The 22,510-nt window shown below is 42.3% G+C and overlaps 1 protein-coding gene across 1 annotated transcript in view; it reads right to left on the reverse strand.

Moving 5' to 3' along the window:
- The window catches only part of CADPS (calcium dependent secretion activator), a gene marked incomplete at its 5' end in the record, with an annotated part of 515,169 nt that overhangs the window by 198,896 nt on the left and 293,763 nt on the right, over nt 1-22,510 (reverse strand). Inside the window, 2 exons of the mRNA XM_019626511.1 lie at nt 9,653-9,792; nt 17,182-17,343. Of these exons, the coding sequence (XP_019482056.1) occupies nt 9,653-9,792; nt 17,182-17,343 (302 nt within the window). The remainder of the gene's footprint in view (nt 1-9,652; nt 9,793-17,181; nt 17,344-22,510) is intronic.

Raw genomic sequence — 22,510 nt, forward strand, 5'->3', positions numbered from 1 at the left:
TTAGCATCTCGACCTGGCCTAGAAACCTCTTCATTTTCCCACCCTGCTTACCTCTCTAGACTCAGCTTCTGCACAGTATCTTATCTATAATTACTGACCATGCCATAAAGTTTTACACCTCCATAATGTTGTACTTGTTATGCTGCTTGGAATGCTTTCTCCCCCCACTCGTGATGTTAGAACTCATATTCTTCCTAAGTTTAAATCCTTACCTTGATGGCATCACCTCCTGGGCTCAGTAGATGGATTCTGCTGGTAGCAATAATTTATTTGCTTCTATATTTATTGTATCTATTCTGTGAGCTCCTCTAGGGAAGAAACCTTCTTTCTAAATTCCTAGCACAGTTCCTTATACAGTTGGCCGTGAGCAGCATAGGTTTGAACTGCACACATCCACTTATATTCAGATTTAAAAAATAAATACAGTCAGCCTTTTGTATCCGTGGGTTTCACATCCACAAGATTCAACCAATAGCAGATCAAAAATAGTATTTTTGCATCCCCAGCAGCAGTTTTCCAACCTCGGATTCCTACGGATTTCAACCCTGGTTGAATCTGCGGATGTGAAGGGCCAACTGCAGAGTCAAAAGTCATGCGTGGACTTTCGACTGCTTGGGTGTCAGTGCCCTTAAGTGCAGTGTTGTTGAAGGGCCAACTGTATATGATAGGTGATCAATAAATATTTGCTATATTTTAATTGATTTTGAATACCGTGTTCTTGGAAAACCAGTGATTTTTATAGATTTCTGATGAGATTTTAAAACATTGCATCAAGATGCCAAGTTTTTCATATTTTCCTTCTAAAATATATTCCATCTATTTCTACCTCCTCTGCTATTACCCAGTCAAGCCACCATAATGTCCACCTGGCCCATGGCAGCAGGCTCTAAACTGGTGTCCTTGCTTTCACTTTTGCCCCTACACTCCATTCATTACACAGCAGAAAGAGTGATCTTTTAAATGAATAAATCGGATCATTAATACACTCATGCCAAATAACGGTAGAAAACTAGGGAAGGGTTTTAGTCAGGGGAGTGACACAATCATATTTCTATTTAAGATGATCCCAGTACTGTTGGGTGGCGAATGCACTATAGCTGGAAGGGACAAGAAAGAAAGTAGGGAGACAATGAGGAGATGGTGACAGTGGTGCAGGCAAGGGACAGAGGATGGTGGCTGAGGCCTTGGAAATGTTGGATGGCTGGTAAGTTCATCAGCCCTGAAGCCAGCACAGCCAGCTCTGTTGTTACATAGATCACTTAGCTGTCTGGACAGTGCTCATAACCTTTTTGAAATAATATATTAAAATATTCATGGCAGAAATGTAAGAGTCTAGTCTTCCAGTTCTGGTTCTGCCGGTTACTCTGAGCTGTTGGGCAACCTGCTTTCCAACCTGGTGTTCTGGAAACAGGGCCAGAGCTGCTGTGGGATTAAATGAGGTGATGCTTGGGAAGTGTGAACATGAGGCATGGCCAGAAGTAGATGCACAATAAGTGTCAGCCTTATTTTAAATCATCTCTGTTTACAGAGGAAAGCATATCATTACTTGTAGTAAATAATAGCTAAACATGTGAAAAGAAATCTCCTTGGACATATGTACGTAGATGAAATAAAAGATCAAATAAAGAAAGTGTGTGAAAAGTTTTGTATTTTTAGTCATGGCTGGCAAAGTTGAAACAGTCTCATGCTTTTCTGGAATTATATCTGGCAGCTCCTACCCATGTTTCTCTTTCCCCTTAACTTGAATCCACATACAGAGATTTGAAACAATGAGCACAGCTACATCTAAAGTGTTAATAGTTTTAATGGATGAGACTGGAGGTAGGAAAAGGCCCCGAGAATGCAATTCATATTGAATCATTAACTTTCCCTTCATAATAAAAATACTAGCTACCACTTAGTGTAGTTTTACTAGACTTCTGCGCTATGCCAAGCAGTTTACACGAATTTATTATACCCACCTGGAGGGATTAAGAGCTTGAACCTGGAGCCGTACTGCCTATGTTTGTGTGTGACCTTGGGCAAGTTACTAGGCTTACCTCTACCTTAGTTTTCTCATCTGTACAATGGGGATAATAATAACAATAATGGTACCTACTTCAAGGGTTGTTGTGAGGATTAGAGTAGTTAATGAAATGTAAAGTGCTTAAACAATATCGGTTACAAAGTAAACACTTAATAGATATGTCATTATGCTATTATTCCTATTTTTCATGAGGAAACTGAAGTTCAGAAAGTTCAAGTAACTTCCGTAGGGTTGTCCAGTTGGTGACTGACATAGCTAGAATTTAAACTCAGAACAGCCAGGTTCTAGAACACTCTTTTTACTATGCTATTCTTCCCGTTCTAGATGACAAACTTTGGTTTCTTTATTGAAATAAGAACATGAATTGCTATCCTCACTGGACAGCGAAGATTTCTTCTGGTGAAAGGCTTCTGAATGGGAAAACTGAGTGGATCACAGAAAAATTCACAGTCCTCCTGTGGAAAGTATCCGCTGGTTTGCATGAAGGAGGGGCTTTCCTTCTGAGGTTTTCCTCAGAATTTATTGCTAATTTGGCACATACCAGAAGGTGTCAAAACCGAGAAAAACTGAGGGCTGCCATGTACTGTTTCTGTCTAGTCACCTCCGGCTCTGTATTTTATTAGATTGAAACATGCTCATTCAACAGAATGCGAAGTACCTGGAGCAGATGGAAGCTCTGTTGTTGTAGACATACAGGTGGCTTTCCACCTCTATCTCCTCCCTCACACTACAGACAGATCATCTGTGTGGACATTGCTGGCCCTCAACTGTCTCTTTAGGCCATCCAGATACGTGGGAATCTGGGTTTATGAATGGATAAATCAGCATTTTAGTGTAGTGAGCAGAAGTTTAGCCTAAGGGTTATATCTCAGCCTCAGATGGAAGCACCTAGGTGAGAATTTTGGCCCTGCCATTGACTGTCCTTTGGCTTAGCTGTCTGTGCCTCAGTTTCCTCAGCTGCAAAGTGAGGAGAGCACAGGATCTACTCCATTCAGTTGTTGTAAGGATTGAAGGAGATGACGCATGTTAAGTGTTTAGCACAGTAACTGGCACATAGTAAGTTCTCGATAATGTTAGGCATTATTGTTCTTTGTTGTTATTGTCTACGACTACGACTACGACTACTACTACTATTACTACTAGTAGTAGAAGTAATGGTCCTAGTATAAAGAGTATATAACTACCAACTTTGCAAAGGATTCATCTTCGGATTCTTTATTTCAATTTACTTTAAGCCTTTGGGCGGCACACACCTATTGGGAAATAAAGTGAGGTATAAGTGTCTGAGTTTGAATCTCAAGGTCATATTTTACATGATGATTCTAATGTATCCTTTCTTGTAGTGTTTTGTAAAACCAATGCCAATGAATCATTGGCACCTCTGTCGTTTGCTAGGGGCATTTTAGTTATACGAGAGTCCAGAGTGAATTACAAAGGACTAAACAGAGATAAGGAAGATGCGCTTGGGTTCAACTTAAGTCCCAGGAATCCCAGTAAAACGCAAGGAAGACTCCCTGGCCTCAGTGTCCCTCTGCCCTGGAACTACATGGCAGGGCAGCCAGCACCCAGGGTCACTTGTATATAAAAAAGGGATGGTTCTGCTTCAGGTGGTATTTGTGAAAGTAAATGAAGTAGTGTCTCAGCTCTGTTCATTAAATGTCTTCTGTGCTTAGCACTAAGTGTGCACGTGATGGGTGCTCAATAGCTACTCATGGGGGAAAATGTTTTATCACGTATCTTCTCCTAGGATGCCTGAGGATGAGCATCCAGTGAGAAGAGTGCGTGAGCCCATTGAGACATTTGCCAGAGCCGCTTGTCCCTGAGCACCTTACAAAGGGGTAAAGATGGTGGGCAGGGATGGATACCAGGGATGCTGAGGTTTCCTGTTGGGGACTGTGATGCCAGAAATGACTGAAGAGCCTAGAAATGAAGAGTTGGTGCTGCTCTGGTCGAGGTGGAGAGTGGCATTTGTTCTCTCTGTGTCCCTGTGCTGCTATGGTGTCTAGCCCATCACAAGTGGTAATCAGGCAGGTTTTGTGTTTTTTTTGCCAGAAATTCTTCATGAGAATTTCTTCTAAGAATAGCAGTCACAGTAAGACAAAAACCATGGTTCCTATTGGGAGGCTTCCCCCGCTCCCTGGGGAGTGAAAGAGAACAAGGAATGTGCTTTGACTCCAGGTGCCACCGTTTTCTTGCTGCAGCCCAGCAGGGGGCTGAGAAAAAGTGTAACGCAGGGATGAAAGCAAACAACATCGATGATGATAGTCATCACTGACTCTTCTGCAGCTACAGCTCTTACCATGTATCAGACCCTATTTTAAATGCTTTACATTTATCAACTCATTTAATCCTCACAACAACCCTATGAGGCAAACACTGTCATTACCTTCATTTTATGCTAGGCAAAATGAGCTCCAGAGAGGTTAAACAACTTGCCTCCCGTTAGTAAGTGGCAGTGCCAAGGATTACCTTCTAAGCATTTCACCTAATTGGCGTTTATATATAATAATGCAATAAAGAAGATAAATGGAATCATAAAAATATTCAACTAATTCAAAAGCAGGACATAAAAGAGGAAAAAAGAAATGATTGGATGGAACAAACAGAAAACAAATAGCAAGATGACACATAGCAATTTAATTTAAACCAAATCGTATCAATAATCACATTAAATATAAATAGGCTAACTGAGTACTACAATTAAAAGGCAGAGATCTTCAGGTTGGATTTAAGAAGCTAGATCCAACTCTATGCTGCCTATAAGACATGCACTTGAATTCTAAAGACATAATAGGTCAAAAATAAAATAATGGAAAAGGATTTAAGATCTAACATTAGCTTTTTAAAAATCTGGAGTGGCTATATTTACCACTCTCATGCAGAGTAAATTTTAGGGCCAAGAATATTACCAGGGATAAAGGAGATCATTACATGATGATAACAGCTCAATTCCTCAAGAAGACATAATAATCTTAGATGTTTATGTATCTAATAACAGCAAACAGAACTTCAAAATACAGAGGGTGCCAAAAAAATGTATACAAGTGGACACTTCGGTCAATGTTGCTCAAGCATAGTTTGCTGTAATCAGAAGTGTCTGGACACTGATGGTAACCACTTTGAGCACCTCTTGTAATTGCAGAAATCAAACGTGACTTGTATTCATCTTTTGTTATTGGTATATATTGAACATTACAATTTTAATAAAGTTTTCCTTTCTTAAAACGTGTCTACATTTTTTAGCACCCTCTGTATATAAGCAAAATTGGGCAGAACTAGAAAGAGAAACAAACAAATCCAGAGCTATAGTCAGAGGTTTTAATGCCTCTCTATCAGCAATTGATAGACAATCAATAAGGATTTAGAAGATTTTATCAACAAACTAGATCTAATTGACATTTATAGAAAATAAGTCAATAAGGGAGATAAAGGGAATCCTAAAAATATTTACGAGTAGTTAGTCCAGTCTAATTAGCCTAATTTGAGGGTAACCACTAATACGAGTGGTATCTTGGAGACTTATGGGGACTTTTTGAAGAACAAAAAGTCTAGAGTAGTGGCACAGTTAAGAAAGGGGAAGAGAATTTTAAAAAGTATGGCTGAGACTTATAAACTGTGTCCCCTTTAAGATTTGTTAAAACATAAAAAAATCAGAATTGCTGTGAATTACTCCTGGTTGGTGGACTGTGGTTCATTGAATTTCAGTTTCAGTCCACAGTTAAGGTTGAACTGAAACAATTCTAGACTTGGCTCTGAGGCTTACTCTGACTTGGGCACCTCTTTTCACCACTCTGAGCCTCAATTTCCTTATTTGTTAAGTGGGGATTCATTCATTCATTTACTCATTTATGCATTAAATGATTTATTGGACTTTTACTATGTGTCAGGCCCTATAATAGCTACCTTGAACAAAGGAGACAAATGTCCTCGCTGACAAGGAACTCATAGTCTAATAAGAAACACAGACAACAATTTAATAAACAAAGAAATATATGATATGTGAGATGATAAGTGCTCTGGTAAAAATAAAGCAGAGTAAGAAAGAGAGGAGGGACACAGGTGGGCCAGGAAAGGCATTCTTATAAGTGCAGAGACATGCAGAAATCAAGGTGAGCCATGTGGACATCTGGGTGGGGGAGAAGGAGCATTGAAGCAGAGGAAACAGTAGGGACAAGGGCCCTGAGGTGGAGGCGCACTTAGGTCTTTGGGAAGAGCAAGGAAGCAATGTGTCTGGAGCAGTGATCAAGGTCAGATAGGGAATGAAGTCCTCATCAGATAGGGTCTCGTAGCCATGGTAACAACATTGGCTTTTATTCTGAATGAGATGGGGAATCCTTGGATGTTTCCTAGCATTTCAGTGGCAGGATCTGACTTGTGTTTTACGAAAGAATTACTCTGGCTTTGGGGTGGGAAGTCATCTACAGGGAGCCAAGGACAGTACGGGGACTGCTTACGAGGCTTGAATTTGAATGGTGTGGAATGCTGTGGAAATAGTGATGAGAGGTTGAACTCCGGATTTGTCTTGGAGGTACAGTGAAGAGACTTTGATGATGGATGAGATGAGGGGTGAGAGAGAAAGAGAAATGTCAAAGATGTCTCCAAGGATCTAAGTCTGCTCAACTGGGTAAAGGAAGAGGCTATTTATTAAGATGGGAGGATAATAATACCTAATCCTTGTGAGGCTGTTTTAGGGATAAAATGAGATAATGTATATGAGTGCACTTCCTGAACTTAAAACATCATATGGATGTAGAAAATGAAAAATTGGAAAGCCACCGAGGAGTTGCTAATTCTCAAATATGTCAAATAATAATGTCTTAAGGCCAAAAAGCAGTATTGATTTTCTCACTGATATTTTTTTATTCAGTAAAGAAAGTTATTTTGAATGACTCAGTGGCTTATTTAAGAAACCACAGTCCACCAAAGGAATAATTCTGAGTTTCCTTTTATGTTTTAATAAACATTAAAGTGGACACAATTTATAACCTTAGCCATGCTTTTTAAAATTCCTTTCTCTCTCCAATACTCTAAGCTGCGACACTGCTCTGATATTTCTATCCCCTTTCCCCACACAATGGGGCTCAATGAAGCTCTTTTAAGTTTAAATAAAAAAACAACAACAATGTAGTCCATAAACATTGTAGTCTATTTTCCCTGAATCACCCCTGTGCAACTAAGGCCCTGTGATTTAGGCCATACTGGGTCTGACGGTATTATATTAAGGCATCTGTTTCTCAGTCTTCAGAACTGTTCTAGGCCCTCCAGGTATACCCTGGCAGGGGTAATTTTTAAATGGCAGCCTAGTGATATGAAATAGCTATGGAACCTGTCAGAAGGGAGCTACACATTTCTTCTGTCATCTGTAGGGTTAAGGTAGTCTGAAACATGTAAATAATTTTACAAATAAATCAACAGAAAACTTACTGAAGCCACATCAGTTAGTTCAATTTCCAACACAGTAAATTAAGAGAATGTGGGAATTTGTCCAGTGGAAAAAATAATGCCTATGTCAAGAGTGTGTGTCAAGAGGGGCTTCAATGAGGGTATGTATTTGTAAAACTGGTCTAGGGCTGGCCGAGTGGCTCAGTTCGTTAAGAGTTCACTTAAGAGCACGAGCTCTGAGCAACAGGGCAGTCGGTTCGATTCCCACATGGGCCAGTGACACTGCGCCCAAGTTGAGCTGCCAACAGGTGGCAGGATGGCTCAGCTGGTGAGAGCACATGCTCCTAACAACAAGACTGCCTGTGCAATGGTGAGCTATGCCTGCCCACAACTAAGACTGAACTCGACACCTTGAGCTGAGCTGCTGCCGGGATGGCTCAGTGGATAGAGAGTGCGCTCTTAACAACAAGGCTGCTGGTTCAACTCTCACATGGGATGCTGGCTACGTCCACCCGCAACTAAGATTGAACACAGCACCTTGAGCTTAGAGGCCACGAGCTGCCAACGGGCAGCCAGATGGTGACAGGCGCCCTCCACAACTAATACTGAAGAACAACAACTTGGCTGGTCCCCTTTTCCAATTCCTCAACACTGTTTCCCTGCCCCAAATCCCCAGTTAAAACAAACAAACAAACAAACAAACAAACAAACAAACAAACAAACAAAAACTGGTCTAGTGCTTCCAAGGACCCTAGAATGTGGGTTGAGCTACTGATCCTCTTAAGGAAGTTTTTTAAAAAGCAGTTTTGAGAATAGATACATTCATTCATATTTTTGTTTTATCTCTTTGGTCTGCCCTACCTTCTTTACTTCTCTCTCCCTGTCTCCTTCTGACCCATCCTCATGCTCTGGTTCCTTTAGCAAATATTTACTGAGAATTTATGAGCCAGTGTTTTGCTAAAGATGCAGAATCTTTTCAACTGTGCTGTAGGAACTAGGAACGTAACAGAATTCTCCAACCCTTTGTCTTGCAGCCAGGATGTTTACATTGAAGGGGAGGAGATATGAGGGAGAATGCCCACTTGACATTTTTGGATGATACGCCAGCAGTATGATATAAAGGAGGAAAAGCTGACCTCGGAAACATGTCATGAACGTTTTCATGAGATGCTAATTTAATGGCAGAGAATCTGGCTGTGCCTCATCCTGGACAGCTGAAAAAAGACTGCATGTGTAGCAGGGGACTGGTTCCCCCCCACACCCTTCGCATGGCCCCAGAGCAGAAGAGATTTGCCACAATCCCACCTCAACCTCTGCATTTAAATAATCTGGCCTCAAGACAATGCCATGCAAATTTGTCAAACCGAAGCCAGAGCTCAGTGCTGGGTCTCCAGTCCATTGGTTTGATCTGTACAATAAAACTATATTTTACCTATTCTTTTTATTGTAACTTGAAATTACTTAATTGGCCATTCCTCTTAAATCTTAAGAAACTGAAGTCGATCATACATTTTCTATTTTTGGGTCATTTCTTTAAATGCTCCAGAACAAACGAAAACTGATTCAATGTGAATGGTTTGTTTGAAGGTTGCCTATGGCAACTGCTCACATCTCCCGCATGTGATTGTTAATGAAGGTGCAACTGAGTGATTTATAGTCGGAAAGATCTGGATGTCTTTGAGAAGATAGTGAAGCCAACAAAACCTCCTAAACCAGAATCACCCAGCACGTCTGGGAGGTTTTTGAATTGTACTAGAAATCCTCAGATTCAACCTACTGCCGGTCAAAAATTGTCCCAAAAAATGTTCCGTTGTTGCTGACGTGAACTATGTAGTTAGACCAATGATGCTTGTGTCTGTACTGAACATGTACAGACTTTTTTCTTGTCATTATTCCCTCAACAATACAGTACAACTATTTACATAGAATTTCCATTGTATTAGGAATTATAAGTAATCTGGAGATGATTTAAAGTATATGGGAGGATGGGCCTAGGCTATGTGCAAATACTGCACCATATTATATAAGGGACTTGAGCATCCATGGATTTTGGTATCTGAACCAATTCTCTGCAGATACTGAAGGATGGCTGTAAATATCAAAGTCAAGTATTTTAACAACCTCTCATGAATCCTTTATATTTCCTTCCATGTGTTTCTCTGAAGATCAATTCTTCTTTTTTAAAATATTTTAAGAAAAAATGGAGGTGTGCCCAAATTTGCCACTCAGGGAAGAAACACTTACCCAGAATGCTTCATGTTTTGAGGCTTATCCATTCGGACAGCAAGTTTGATTTTGAGGTCTTGATCGGGACAGTTTTTGGATACTGCCATTTTGTGCCATTCTGACTGTTTGGGGCTGTTTGGGGTGGGATGGAGAATAACCTGTTGGGAAAAAGAGCAACCATCTTAGCCAGAAAACAGAAACACTGTTATGGGCATGTTTTTATAGATGAGAAACTTTCCTGCTGAGAAGTTGAGTGTCATCCAGGTCTCAGCCAGAGAGAAGGCAGTTATATAAAATGGAGGCCTGGCCATCGGACTCAAATCCAAGGTTCTACCTACCCACCGTGGGGGTCTTCTGCCGAGTAGCCTGGCCTGAGGACAGAAACAGCGCTGTCCTGCTCTCCCCTCTCTCCCTGGTTAACTCTGTGAAAGTAAGGATCATGATTTCTGTGATCCTGATTTTATATTTTTCCCAAGTCCAAAGTACTAAAGCAATCCAGAATAGAGAATGTTCTCCACTCATTATTCTCTTCATGTAAGAAGGTGGGCATATGCAAAAGGGGGGGGGGAAGAAAGAGAATAAAGAAAAAAAGAAAAAGATGGACGTATGAAAGGAAGAAACACCTTTATATGTTAGAGAGTGCACTTCTAGTCCACTCTTTCTATTCTTTGGGATTCCTTCCATTATTTCAAGAGGAGAAATCCCTTAGAGGCTACAAGGGCAGATGGAAGGGACCTTATTTGATGGATAAGAAACGTGACATTTAGAGAAGAGAAGGGGTTTGATGACAGTCACACATTTCAACCCGATTTCACCTGTACTTTTCATCGTATCATGCTACACCCAACTCTGTCCTGGCCCGGAAGGAAGCACACACAGCTTGAAGGAGGAATAGCTCTTAGAGCGTGACCTTCCCCTGCGTGCTTCAGAGATGGTGCTCTGATTTGGGACTTCGGCCTCTGCTCACATTGTCTCAGATGCTGTGAGTGGAGCAAGAAGGGGATAACTCAGCAAATCCACTTCTGTATTTCAGATAGAAGAGTTCTCAGGAGCCATGGGATCTGGGGAACGTGCACTCAGGGAGGAGTGAAGTGTCTGGAAGACCCCCTGAACCAAGGGAACGAACTAAATACAGGCGCAACAAAAGCTGTGCTTGCTCAGGTTTGCTTCTGCGATGGCAGTGTGCCCTGGCTTGTGGCATGTTGCTTTGGCTCTGTTTTCAAAGTATCTATTTTCTCCAGGTGCAGGGAAGGCCAGCTCTTTTCCTGTGCTCCTTTCACCCCTGGAGAAGGGTGTGGACACGGCCTTCCAGAGGCTGTGTTGGCGCCACGGCCATCACACAAGCTTGGCCTGTGCTTGGAGGGCAGAAGAGTATGGCTTTCTGGGTGGCTGCGGATCAAGGACTCTGAGAAGAGTCAGAGACCGTGGCAGAAAAGCAAAATCAGCCCACTTTCACAGGCCTTGCTTGTGCTGATTTTTCACTCCTTCTGACTCCAAGCCTGAACTTTTCTTTTTTTCACTAAATTCCCTCTCTCTGATAAAAGAAAATTTATATACTTTTGCTAAAGACAAAATTAGAGTCTTCTTAATAGCTTATGACATGATCAAAATACAAGGCCTGATATTTCAGACCAGATACTGCCAAAGTTGTTTTGATTATGCCCTATATAAGTAAAATATTTTTGAGCAATTAGCACACTATCTATAACTATATCACTATCAATATAAAAATTTATCAATATAAATACAGGCAAACCTTGGAGATATTAGGGATTCAGTTCCTGACCACCACAATAAAGCAAATACTGCAATAAAACAAGTCATACAGAACTTCTGGTTTCCCGGTATATATAAAAGTTATGTTTATACTATACTGTGGTCTATTAAGGATGTAATAGCATTAGGTCTAATGTATGTACATACCCTAATTAAAAAACCTTTTATTGCTAAAAAATGTTAACCATCATCTGAGCTTATTAGAAAAATGGCACCAATAGACTCGCTTGACGCAGCATTGCCACAAATCTTAAATTTGTATAAAATGAAAGATCTCGAAGTGCCATAACACCATGTATGCCTATATATAAATATCATTAAAAAATATATATCCATATATAGTACATTATATATGTTTACTTTGTATTAATATATTACATTATGACATGTATCATAAAACGTGCACAAACATAGAAGTCTTAAAAGGTGGGCTAAAGACAAAAAGCTATATTTTTAAATATCTTGCAAATTGTGGTAGCTATATTATTCTATTATTAGCTATATTTTAAGGTACCGTATATTTAGGACAAGAGTAATTGTTAACGATACTAGATGTAAATCAGTAGTTCGAAGAGTCTTGTAAATAATTTTATAAAGTCTTCACTGACACCTGATTCTATCTGATGACGCTGGCATTGTTTTTGTCTCATGATGTGGATGACAGAGCTCTTGCTAGCAGGATTGGTGTCAGTTCCACCATTTTCGTGTAGGTTGTCAGGCTTGCAATACTAGTGTTATCTTCAAATCATAGCTTTTCTGTAGTAATCTTTTTAAAGCCACTTGTTCATTTTGTGAGCATTAATTTAGTAAAAATTATATCACAAAATGTATAAATTCACTTAATTGGTGCTAGCAAACTGCGATATGCTGTAGGACGCGGGAAGTAAATGAGTAAGTCGGGGTGCCATTAGGTGGTGGAGACCTCTCCCTTCCCTCAAGAGAACTCTTGTCCCTATAGGTCCCCCCATGTCATGCTCCATATCCGGAGACCCCAGCCTCTGGCAGATGGAGAAGGGAGGCTGCTGATCCCAGTGACACCAACCGTCTCTCCTGAGCTGGTCTGGCCTGAGAGGTGAGGTGGAGGTGACATGCTGGGAAACGAGCAAGAGGAGAGGCTGATAGGAGAACTCCCAGCCAGGGCAGGAACAGCAGCACGCCGGGCCCTGGCCTCCTGCTCCTGCCCATTTGGCAAAATAAGTGGGAGCAGCGCTCAGGGCACCCGGAGCTTAACAGGCCTTCTACCATATGGGCTCTGGGCGTGTTTCCCACTGGCAATATGGTGTCCGTTTGCCAATGCAAGTGGCCTCCGCTTATTACTGGCCTCTCTACAAAGACTTGTTCCCCCACGTGGTGGCTCCCTGGGGAGGCCTCCTCTCCAGGGTGAATGGAAAGATGAGGTTACCGCAGTTCCACTCCATCTTCATCCCCACCTTGCCATGAGCCTGATGGGTCGATGACTCCTTTTGCATGTGTCTGCCTTGCTGAATTATTAGGGTCCTTCTGGGTGCACATAAGCCCCGAGCAGCCCAGACACCTCATCTGGACATTCCAGGCTGCTAATCAAGCACTTTGTCATCTCAGCCGAGCCCCATGTGTGCTGTGCTTTGATGTGGCGGTGCTGATGTGGGAACACAACCCACCCCACGCGGTAAGCTGCACGCCAGCCAGCCTTCGCATCTCTCAGTTACCTGGACACGCAGGCAGGTCCTCCTGGGGGGCTGTTTTACCCTGAGCCTTTCCCCTCCAAGACTTAGCCTATAGATGGCTCCCTACCTCTGCATGCCCCCTGGGAGGGCATCCTCCCCCACATTCCCAGACTGGATTATGTCCCCTTGCTCTGTGTTCCCCAGGAGTCCTTTCTCTAGCAGAGCACTTACCACACTGCACTAAAACTTCTCATTTTTATGTCCATATCCTTTAAGTTTTTTCAGATTAGGATTTTTTGCCTGTCGTTATTCCTGTTTGCTCTGTGCATAGCACAAATGATAGGACACAGTGGGCTCACAATCACATTCAATGCATAAAAATGTGATAATATTGCAGTGGGAGTATAAATTGGTGTATACTCTTTAGAAATAATTTGGCAATATCTATCAAAATTCAAATTTCATTCAGCAAAATGTTTTTTGAAATTTATTTTAGATATATACACACACACATATATATATATATATATACACATATATGTTCAAAGGAATAAATTTATAGTTATTTACTTAAGCATGGTTTATATAGCCAAAGACTGGAAAAAATCCAAATAAATTATGATGCATCCACATAATGGAATATTATGCAGCTATGAAAACAGAAGGGAAGTCAATACCGGCTGATATGGAATAATCTCCAAATATTTCAAGCAAAGTGCAGAGCAGTATGTATACAGTAACTTCCAATTGTGCTCTCTTCCTTTTATTTTAAAGAGGGATATATACACATATGCTTGTATATGCTATGCTTGTATATGCATAGAATATTTGGGGAAGAATGCACAATAAATTGAAAACAAGGTTTAGCTCTGGAAAATAGTACTAGGGTGAAGTGGGAGGGGTCATTAGTGTCACTATATATCCAATTTTAATTTTTTTACAGCGTACATGAATTATTTTTTTAATTAAAAATGGTAATAAAAATGAAACATAATAAAATGTAACAAATTAAATATTGTTGAATGAATAAATATTGTTGAATGAATAAATGGAATTTCTCAAGTGGCTGTGTCCTGCTAAGCTTGGGGAGAATTATGGTGTAGAAAAACACTCCTGAGGAGTCCAAAGAATGGCTTCACTTTTAATTTAAAAGACCGCGTAGTGACCACCTAGCTGCTGCCTACGGAGGTGCTGCCAGCAGAGGGCGCCCCAACTGGCACAAGGGCCAGGCAGGCCAGCTACACAGTTAACGGGTGGAAGGTTTCTTTGGCAGGAAGGAAGTGCAAACTGGTATCTGGGGAAATAATATAATGGAGCTGGAGGAGAGAATGATTTATTAAGAAATGAATGGCTGTGTGGCGGCTGTGGCAAGCTTGTTGCTTTCATCACAACAGCAGAACCGAGGGTTTTATTTTTACATAGGACAATGTTGTATAGTAAAAATGGCCCTGGAGATGAGGCATCATTCCTGCTAAATTACTTACCTCCTCTGCACCCAGTGTGCTCATCTGGACACGAGGAGTCATAACTGTAGCTGTCTCGTTAGGGTTATGGTGAAGGCTTAATGAGGGGCTGCACAGAAAGTCCTTAGGACAGTGGCCTGGCCAATGGTGAATGTATAACAGTGTGTAGGCGTTCACTAACTGGGTGGCTCTGGGAAAGTTCCCATTCCTCAGGAATCAGTTTTCTCATCTATAAAATGAAAGGGTTTGACTAGCCCTGTGGTTTTAACTTCTCTGAGTGGGAACAGCTTTGAGAAGCCGGTGAATGCTTTGAACTAGCAAAATGCACATGTCCAGAAAAATGCACATGTCCATCCCCCCATTTGCAAACAATTTCAAGGGGCTCCTGGATCCCATGAGCCTCCATGGACTGAAGTTGAGCGTTCCTGGACTTCTCTCTTCTAACATTAATATCCTAGGTCTCTGAGACCCACGATTCTTGACAAGATCCTGCACAGAATAAGAAGTGTGAAGAAAAAGAAAAGGCAGGCTACTTCCCAACTCTCTGTGTGCCTCTTTCCCTAGAGGCAGAAATGAATAGTTGTCATTTCTCAAATAAAGCAGCCAAACCTCTTCTTTTCTTTCATCCCCGGTTAATATGTTTTTGCTGGTGTGTGCGTGTGTGTGTGTGTGTGTGTGTGTGTGTGTGTGTGTGCTTGTCTTGGAGTATTCTCTTATTATTCTCTAGATCAGGGGTCGGCAAACTTTTGAGAAGGAAGAGCCACCAGGGGTCGACAAACTGCGGCTCGCGAGCCACATGCAGCTCTTTGGGTACGTACATGTGGCTCTGAAGTAAAACTGAAAATGAAAACAAAACTATCATAGTTTCATTTATAATATTACTTTAAATTTTCCTTATTTGTAAAAATATAATTATGGCTCTCGAATAATTTTTGAATCGTTGTGAGGCACAGGATTGGCTCTTCCAGGGGTCGGCAAACTTTTGAGATGGAAGGTGCCCAAAGAGCCGCATGTGGCTCGCGAGCTGCAGTTTGCTGAGCCCTGGTCTAGATGAAACTTCAGAGGCCCAGAGAGGTTAAACATCTTGGTTAAAGTTACACAGTGTTCGGAAGAAATTATGCATTCAACCAGCATGAAATGAAATTTATTGAGAGTCTATGTGCTGGGCTCTGGGTATAGGGTGGCAAACAATAGTTTAGGTTTCTCTCCCCATGGAACTTTACAGTCTGGTGGGGAAGACAGAGGCCAAAATTTCTGTAAATTCTTCCTGTTTCTCTCATTGATGATAAGTTCTGTGGAGGAGGTGAAGGCGGTGAGGGGGTGGAGGGGCGTGGAGGGGAGGGGTGTTGCTGAGGTAGCAAATGAAGGAGGATGAAGAGTCAGCAAAAGCTCTCGGAGGAGGGTGCATTTATAAAAAGAAGGAGGGAGCCTTTGGAAGAGTTGGGAGGTGGGGAGAGTGCTCCAGGCAGAGAGAAAGCCCCCTGAGGGAGAAAAGAATTTGGTTTACTTGAGGGACTGAAACTCAGCTAAGATGCTGCAGCCTGTGGGTGAGTAAATGGGCTGAGGAGGTGGGCAGAAGCCAGACCACCGAGTCTCTGTAGGTTGAGCTGCAGAGTTCAGGCTTTATTATAAGCAGTGTGAGGTGAGGGAAGCATTTCCAGCTAGTCAGGGAAAAGGCCAGCTTATATGCTGAAAACACTACTGGCTGTTTGGTGCAGCATCAGCAGCTGAGACACAGGAAGGAATGTCTTTATTATCTCAGTGGTACTCAGAGGGATTGGTACCACCCCCTCAAGATGTTTCAAAACTTGGGGGGAGGACTTTTTTGGCTAAAAAAATGGTGCTATTTGTTGGTGTTAATGGGCGGGGCCCAGGGGTGCTAAACATCCTACAAGGAGTGAGCTCATCCTCTCCAAAGAGGAATTGTCCTGCATCCCAAGTGACTTTTGAATATTCCCACAGGATATGAATGTAGGCAGAAAAACCTGTTTATAATGAACTGAGTCTAGATCCTAAATCTTTTTTAAATGCACACTCAAAGTATCCTTGGAACTTTTCTAGGAAAATCAAGGGAATTTTGTTACCAAGACTTGTTTACTGATTCAAGCAGTCAGTTTGCTGATACTCAGGCTTTTGAGTCGCCAACCTCAAGTGGGTTTTGTAGCTGTCATGTTCACAGCGATTCTCCATCTGTAGACAGCATACACCCCTCCTTTAGTTTAGGTCTTCTAGTGCAGTTGTGCCTGAATGTTTATATTTTGAAGTTATCTTATCATGAATTTATTTTCTTTTATTACTCCTTTATAGTATGTCATGTTGATTTTGAAATTGTTAGGTGGGGTGGTTTGTTAAATCATCTAAGAATTTCACTGCAGGATAGTAAAGGGTATGGCAACTCTTGGCTCTAATGTGTGTTTGGTTTGCTGGTTTGAGGACCCCTGCTCTATGTTCTGTAGTGCACACTGTTGGTAACCCAGATTTGAAGAAGGGAAGCTGAGGCTTGGAGAGGTTGAGGGACTTACTTGCCCAGGGTTGCACAGTCAATGTAGAGTGGAGCCTGGGATTCAAATCACAAAGCCAGGTCTTTCGGCTCTTGGTGTCTGGGACACCCACTCTCTGGAGCCCCTTGTGATGGATACCCTTTGTGACAGGGAGCACTTACCCGTCCCAACTCCTTGTCCTCCAAGGCCAGGACGCCTGTGCTTTCTGTGAACAGCTTCACCTTCACAGCAGGCAGTGCATGGGTCGTCGAGAAGTCACCCTGGGTGCCCCAGCTGTGGACAGAATCAGAAAGGTCAGTGTGGAGATCTCTGCCTTCACAATGCTAAACTCAGCTGCCTTCTTGCAAGTTGGGTGAATGCAGGGTTAACCCGAGGCAGCGTTGGCTGACACATCCTTCTCTCCCCTGCAAAGCTGCCAGAGTGACAAAAAGTGTTAATTAACTTGCTAGGCAAATGTAAGACAGATGCTCAGAAAGTTGCCACTGGGTCTTCACAGAGCACTAGGAAGGAATCATGTGGGCTCTAGCATGAAATCAAGTTGGCAAGAATTCTGCCCATGCAATTGCTATATCCATGAACTATTCCCACTTAAACATTACTATTTCCTTGCATCCTTGGAATCCTTAGCTTTTGGAAGCTGCAGTTCTAGATTTTGAGATGGAGTGTCATTTGGTTCAAGCCAACACCTGACTTTAAAGTGAGACTTCAGTAGTTGTGGGGATGCAGGGAGCCCCATTTCCGTTGGCATTAAAAGACGAGTTAAATAGAAGGATGGATGGAGCTTGGCCTTGTCGTGAAAGGTAGAAAGAGTGATATGGTAGATGTCCTTACCCACTCATGGTCTTTGGGAATCTGAGTCTTAGATTGCCCCAGAGGAAAGCCTAGCTTACCTAGCATCTGGGTAGAGTGGCAGGTTGGGCTGCCATGAGCCCCTGATGGGCCCCTCAGATGTGGCCTCTTCATTCACTCATCATTATCCTTATAAGGCCATCTCTATCCACTCTGTGGCTGAAATCAGTGTGATCTTCTGGAAGTGTCAAGCGGATAGCATTGAGCCTCTGCCCTAAATGCTCCCACGGCACCTGCTCCTCTACTGTACTGAGGATGTAACCTAGACCCCCTGGCATGGCCTCCCATTCATTTGCTCCAGTGTCACTGGCCTCCTGATTGTGCCACTGCTAGACTTTTGCATGCATGGTTCTAGTTCCCTCTGTTGGCAGTGCTTCTTTCTACCCTCCTTCTCACTTGGCTACTTCTTATGGGCTTCGCTTAAACACCACATTCCCAGAGAGCCTGGTTCTTCATCTCCCAGTGTAAATTTTGTTCCAATGTTAAACTCTTTTAACATATTGATTTTCTGTCTTAGCAATCATTGAGTTTTTTTTAAATTGATCTGTATGAGTGTTTAATAGGTGAATCCCCTATTATCCTGTAAGCTTCATGATCATAGAGGCTGTTAGGTTTATATCGCATACCTAGTATTTAGCGCAATGCTTGGCAGATAGAAGACACAATAACTATTTAGTGAATAAACAAATGATGCCATATCTCTATCTATCTATCATCTATCTATCTATCTCTATCTATCTATCTATCTACCTATCTATCTATCATCTACCTATACACTTTTACAAAACTAGGAAACAGGAATAGATATAATTTTGCTGCTCATCAGTGGATACTTTCAAGGCTTGGGACATCTATTTCTAAAATGATTTCTGTAAAGATGGGGACTGTCCTCCCACCACCTGGGAATGAGAGTGCAAATCACAGGGCTTCTTGTCCACATTGGGTGTCCCTTGTCACTTTTTCTTCTGGCCTATTTTGTCATTGTCATTTTCATGGGCAATTCTTTGACTATAGCAGGCTTAAATATTTTACTCTGTTCATTGGCTGTTGTATTTCTTTTCTTTTTCTTTTTGGTAAATGATGGAAATCTGACTTCTACTTTCACCGTGACACTCAAATAAACTTAAAGACATGAGGATCTAGAGAGAGTTGACAAGGGAGCATCAGAACAATGGAGGTTTAGGTCCATGGGGATACGTGTGTGTGAGAATCATGAGGAAGTACAACAGTCACAATGGAGAAAGGGAGAGGACGCGGAGGAGGACCTGAGACAGAAGGAGAAGCTACAGGTTTCAAACACAACGGCAAAATGTTAGATGTATAGCTAGACGTTCCTAATTTTGGTCATTGACAATTGCAGCAAGCCTCTAAGATGGGGGACTCTTTGTCCTAGCAAAGGCGACGTGACACGGCACAGGGTTTGACCAGATATGCTTAGTTCAAATGCTGGTTAGTCTGTTACAAACTGTAGGATTTGAGGCAAGTTAATGAATATCCCTGCATTTCAGTTTGCTCAGCAATAAAATAACCTCATTTCACAGAGCAAATAGTAGCAGGCTTGGAACAAGGTGAGAACCCAACAGATTTTGGTTACTTTCCCTTCCCAAATAAGGATATTTGACATGTAGCCTAGTAACAGTGATGATCACTCATGTTTGGTGTTATCTAGTCAACACATATCTATCAAGCACCTACTAAGTCTGACCCTGTACTAGCCAAGGAAGATAGACATTGCCCTTCCTACTACACAAGGCAAGAAGTAAAACAGTTACTGTCACCCCCATTTCACAGATGTGAAAACTGAAAAGAAACTCAAGATCTTGCTTATTTTATTCCAGTGAATTGTGACCAAGTTGGGCTAGAACCCAAATCTCTTAATTCCTGCTTTACAGCTCTCACTTCTATTGTTATGATTTCAATAACAAGCACTATTAATGATTGGCAGAGAACATGAGCATTAATTTGTTATTTATGATTAATTGTGCTATGAATATCTTTGGGCATTTATCATGCCTGCTCATGGAGATGAGGAGGATTTCTGTTGGAAACCAAGAGTTCGGGAATGAGGAGCTTTAACACTATGACACAAACAGGCCTTGTCCCACGGCCCTGGGTGTCACCCCACACCGTATCCCCATGATACTGTCCTTGGATGTGGTTTGTAGCGATTCTGTGGCCTGCTCAGCAGGCACTAACCCAGTCTGCCTGAACCTCTGCTGCTACCCAGAGATGCTCAGCTTATAGGGCATTCAATATGACTCAGACTGTGGGCCAGGGCGAGACCTCCAAGACCCTGTCAGCTGGCTGAAATTCAAGCTGCTGGAGGCCGCCCTGACAATCCCGGTACATTTGGATACTGAGCTGCTTTTCCTTTCTACCAGGCCTGCAGCTGTGCTTTTGGCTTCCTACCATGACCCTTGGCTCATCTCACAGTGTTAGGTCACTACTGAATCCCAATTTATACATCAGATTTTAAAATGGTCACCTGGCCCGGGAGAGCAGGCAAAAGGAGAACGTCTCCAGTCTAATCAGGCTGTGTTATTTTCAGGGCCCAGTGCAAAATGAAAATGTGGGGCTCCTTGTTCAAAAAGCACGACAAAAGTACCATTCAAGTTTCCAAAATATAAAGCATTTTTCTCTCTCTAAGTATTTCCTCTGCTCAGATGCCTGCTCCATTGTTCCATCAGGCTTCATTTACAGACACAAGTTCAAAGATAAAATTATTAAGAATTTCAAGATGGCAACAGCAGAGCATTACACCCCTCATCGTCCTGTCTGAACGTGGGACGTGTGCAGCTGCATGGATTAACCACAGCCCATGAATCAGGCTCTGAGTCCAATGCCACCCCGGTCTGTGTAGCCGGGACTGAGGATGGACCATGCAGCAGAGGTTGGTTGGCTGCCACTGGTGTTGACATGAAATCTTTGCCCCTCGCTACAGTCACGGGACTCTGTGAAAACCAATCCTGGCTTCTTTTTGTCAACGTTTTCTACCCTCAGGAGTCCCAAGGAGGTTTACTTATTAGCACTGTTCCTTGCTCACCTCCCCTTTTGGGAAAAAAAGGCATGAAAATGTACACTCTGTCTTTTTCTGGCCACGGAGAGAGCTATATTCATAATACAAACAGCTAATATTTATTCAATGATTACTATGTGCAAGGCACAAATTCCTATAAAAAATGTTACACAGTCATACATGCATTTTATTTTTTTAAGCCATTTTGACTACCCTGTGAAATGGTTACAATTATATCCCCATAGTTACAGATGAGAAAACTGAGGCTCAGAGAGGTTGATAATGTATTCAGGGTCACAGGCAGGGAGCAAATGGCAGTTTGACTCCACACCCAAACTCTTACCCATGCTGCCATGTTGCCTCCCTCACACATTCCAGCAACTCAGTCCTCTGTGCCTTGATCCAGTTAACATCAGTTACGTTTGTAACTCAAAGGGAGAATTCTGGTTCAAGACTGATGGGACTCTGGGATACTCTGGCTTCTCAGTTTGGATTTAGTTCACATGTTCAATATACTTCACAGAGTGCGACATACTCTACAGACAAATTAGTCAGTAGAGGAAGCATGGAAATCCTTGGCCTTTTGGTAGGTCCACAGATCGATTAGTGAATCTATTTCTCATTGTTGCATTCTCCTCTGCTCATTTCTTTTCCTTTGCTGTGCATTGACTGTGGCTATTAAGGTGAACATCTCTTCTTGAGTTTCCTAGAACTGAAATAAAATTACGCTTTGAAGAGGTTGACTAATTTCTCTCTGAACACAAACAAAGTAGGTAAAGTTCAAAGGGTGAGGTGTCCCTCTCCTGTGATCTCATCTTATCTACCACTGTACTCACACTGTATGGCTAGCTCACAAAAATGCTAAAAATAGCCACCAATTATTAAGTGCTTATGATTTGCCAGGACCTGGACCGAGTGCTTTTCATGGATTTTCTCATTTCATCCTTCTGACAGCTAGATGAGATAGAATTCTGTCATTATCCCCACTTCGTAGACGGAGGAACTAGGACGAGGAGAGGTTAAGTCACTGGACCAGGGTTTCAGGCTATCACAGAGCTGGATGTCAAACTCACAGTTTCTGAGCCCAAAGCCCATGCATTAAACTGCAGTGCTTTAGTGCCTCCCAGTAACTCATGACAGCGTAGTTTGACAGTTATCTGAATGTGTTTCTGGCTCTCTTTGGATGATGGACACCTCAGGGGCAGGAAACATAGCAGGACTTTTTTTTTAAGGTTTCTTTAAAATTTAATTTAATTTTTTAAGATTTTTATTGGGGAATTAGGGAAGGGGAACAGCCAAATTGTTGTCCTTCAATCTTAGTTGTGAAGGGTGCAGCTAGCTCAGCTCCAAGTCCAATAGCCGTCTGGCCGGGCAGCTCGCGGCCGCTCAGCTCAAGGTGCCGTGTTCAATCTTAGTTGTGGGTGGGTGTAGCCCACCATCCCGTACGGGAGTCGAACTGGAAACCTTGTTGTTAGGAGCACGTGCTCTCACCGAGCCATCCTGCCACCTGTTGGCAGCTTAGCAGCAGCTCAGCTTGGGCACAGCTCACTGGCCCATGTGGGAATCGAACCGGTGACCCTGTTGCTTAGATTTCGCACTCTTAACTAACTGAGCCATGCAGCCAG

The sequence above is a fragment of the Hipposideros armiger genome, unplaced genomic scaffold (assembly GCF_001890085.2).
Source record: "Hipposideros armiger isolate ML-2016 unplaced genomic scaffold, ASM189008v1 scaffold_681, whole genome shotgun sequence".
Classification (NCBI taxonomy): Eukaryota; Metazoa; Chordata; class Mammalia; order Chiroptera; family Hipposideridae; genus Hipposideros; species Hipposideros armiger.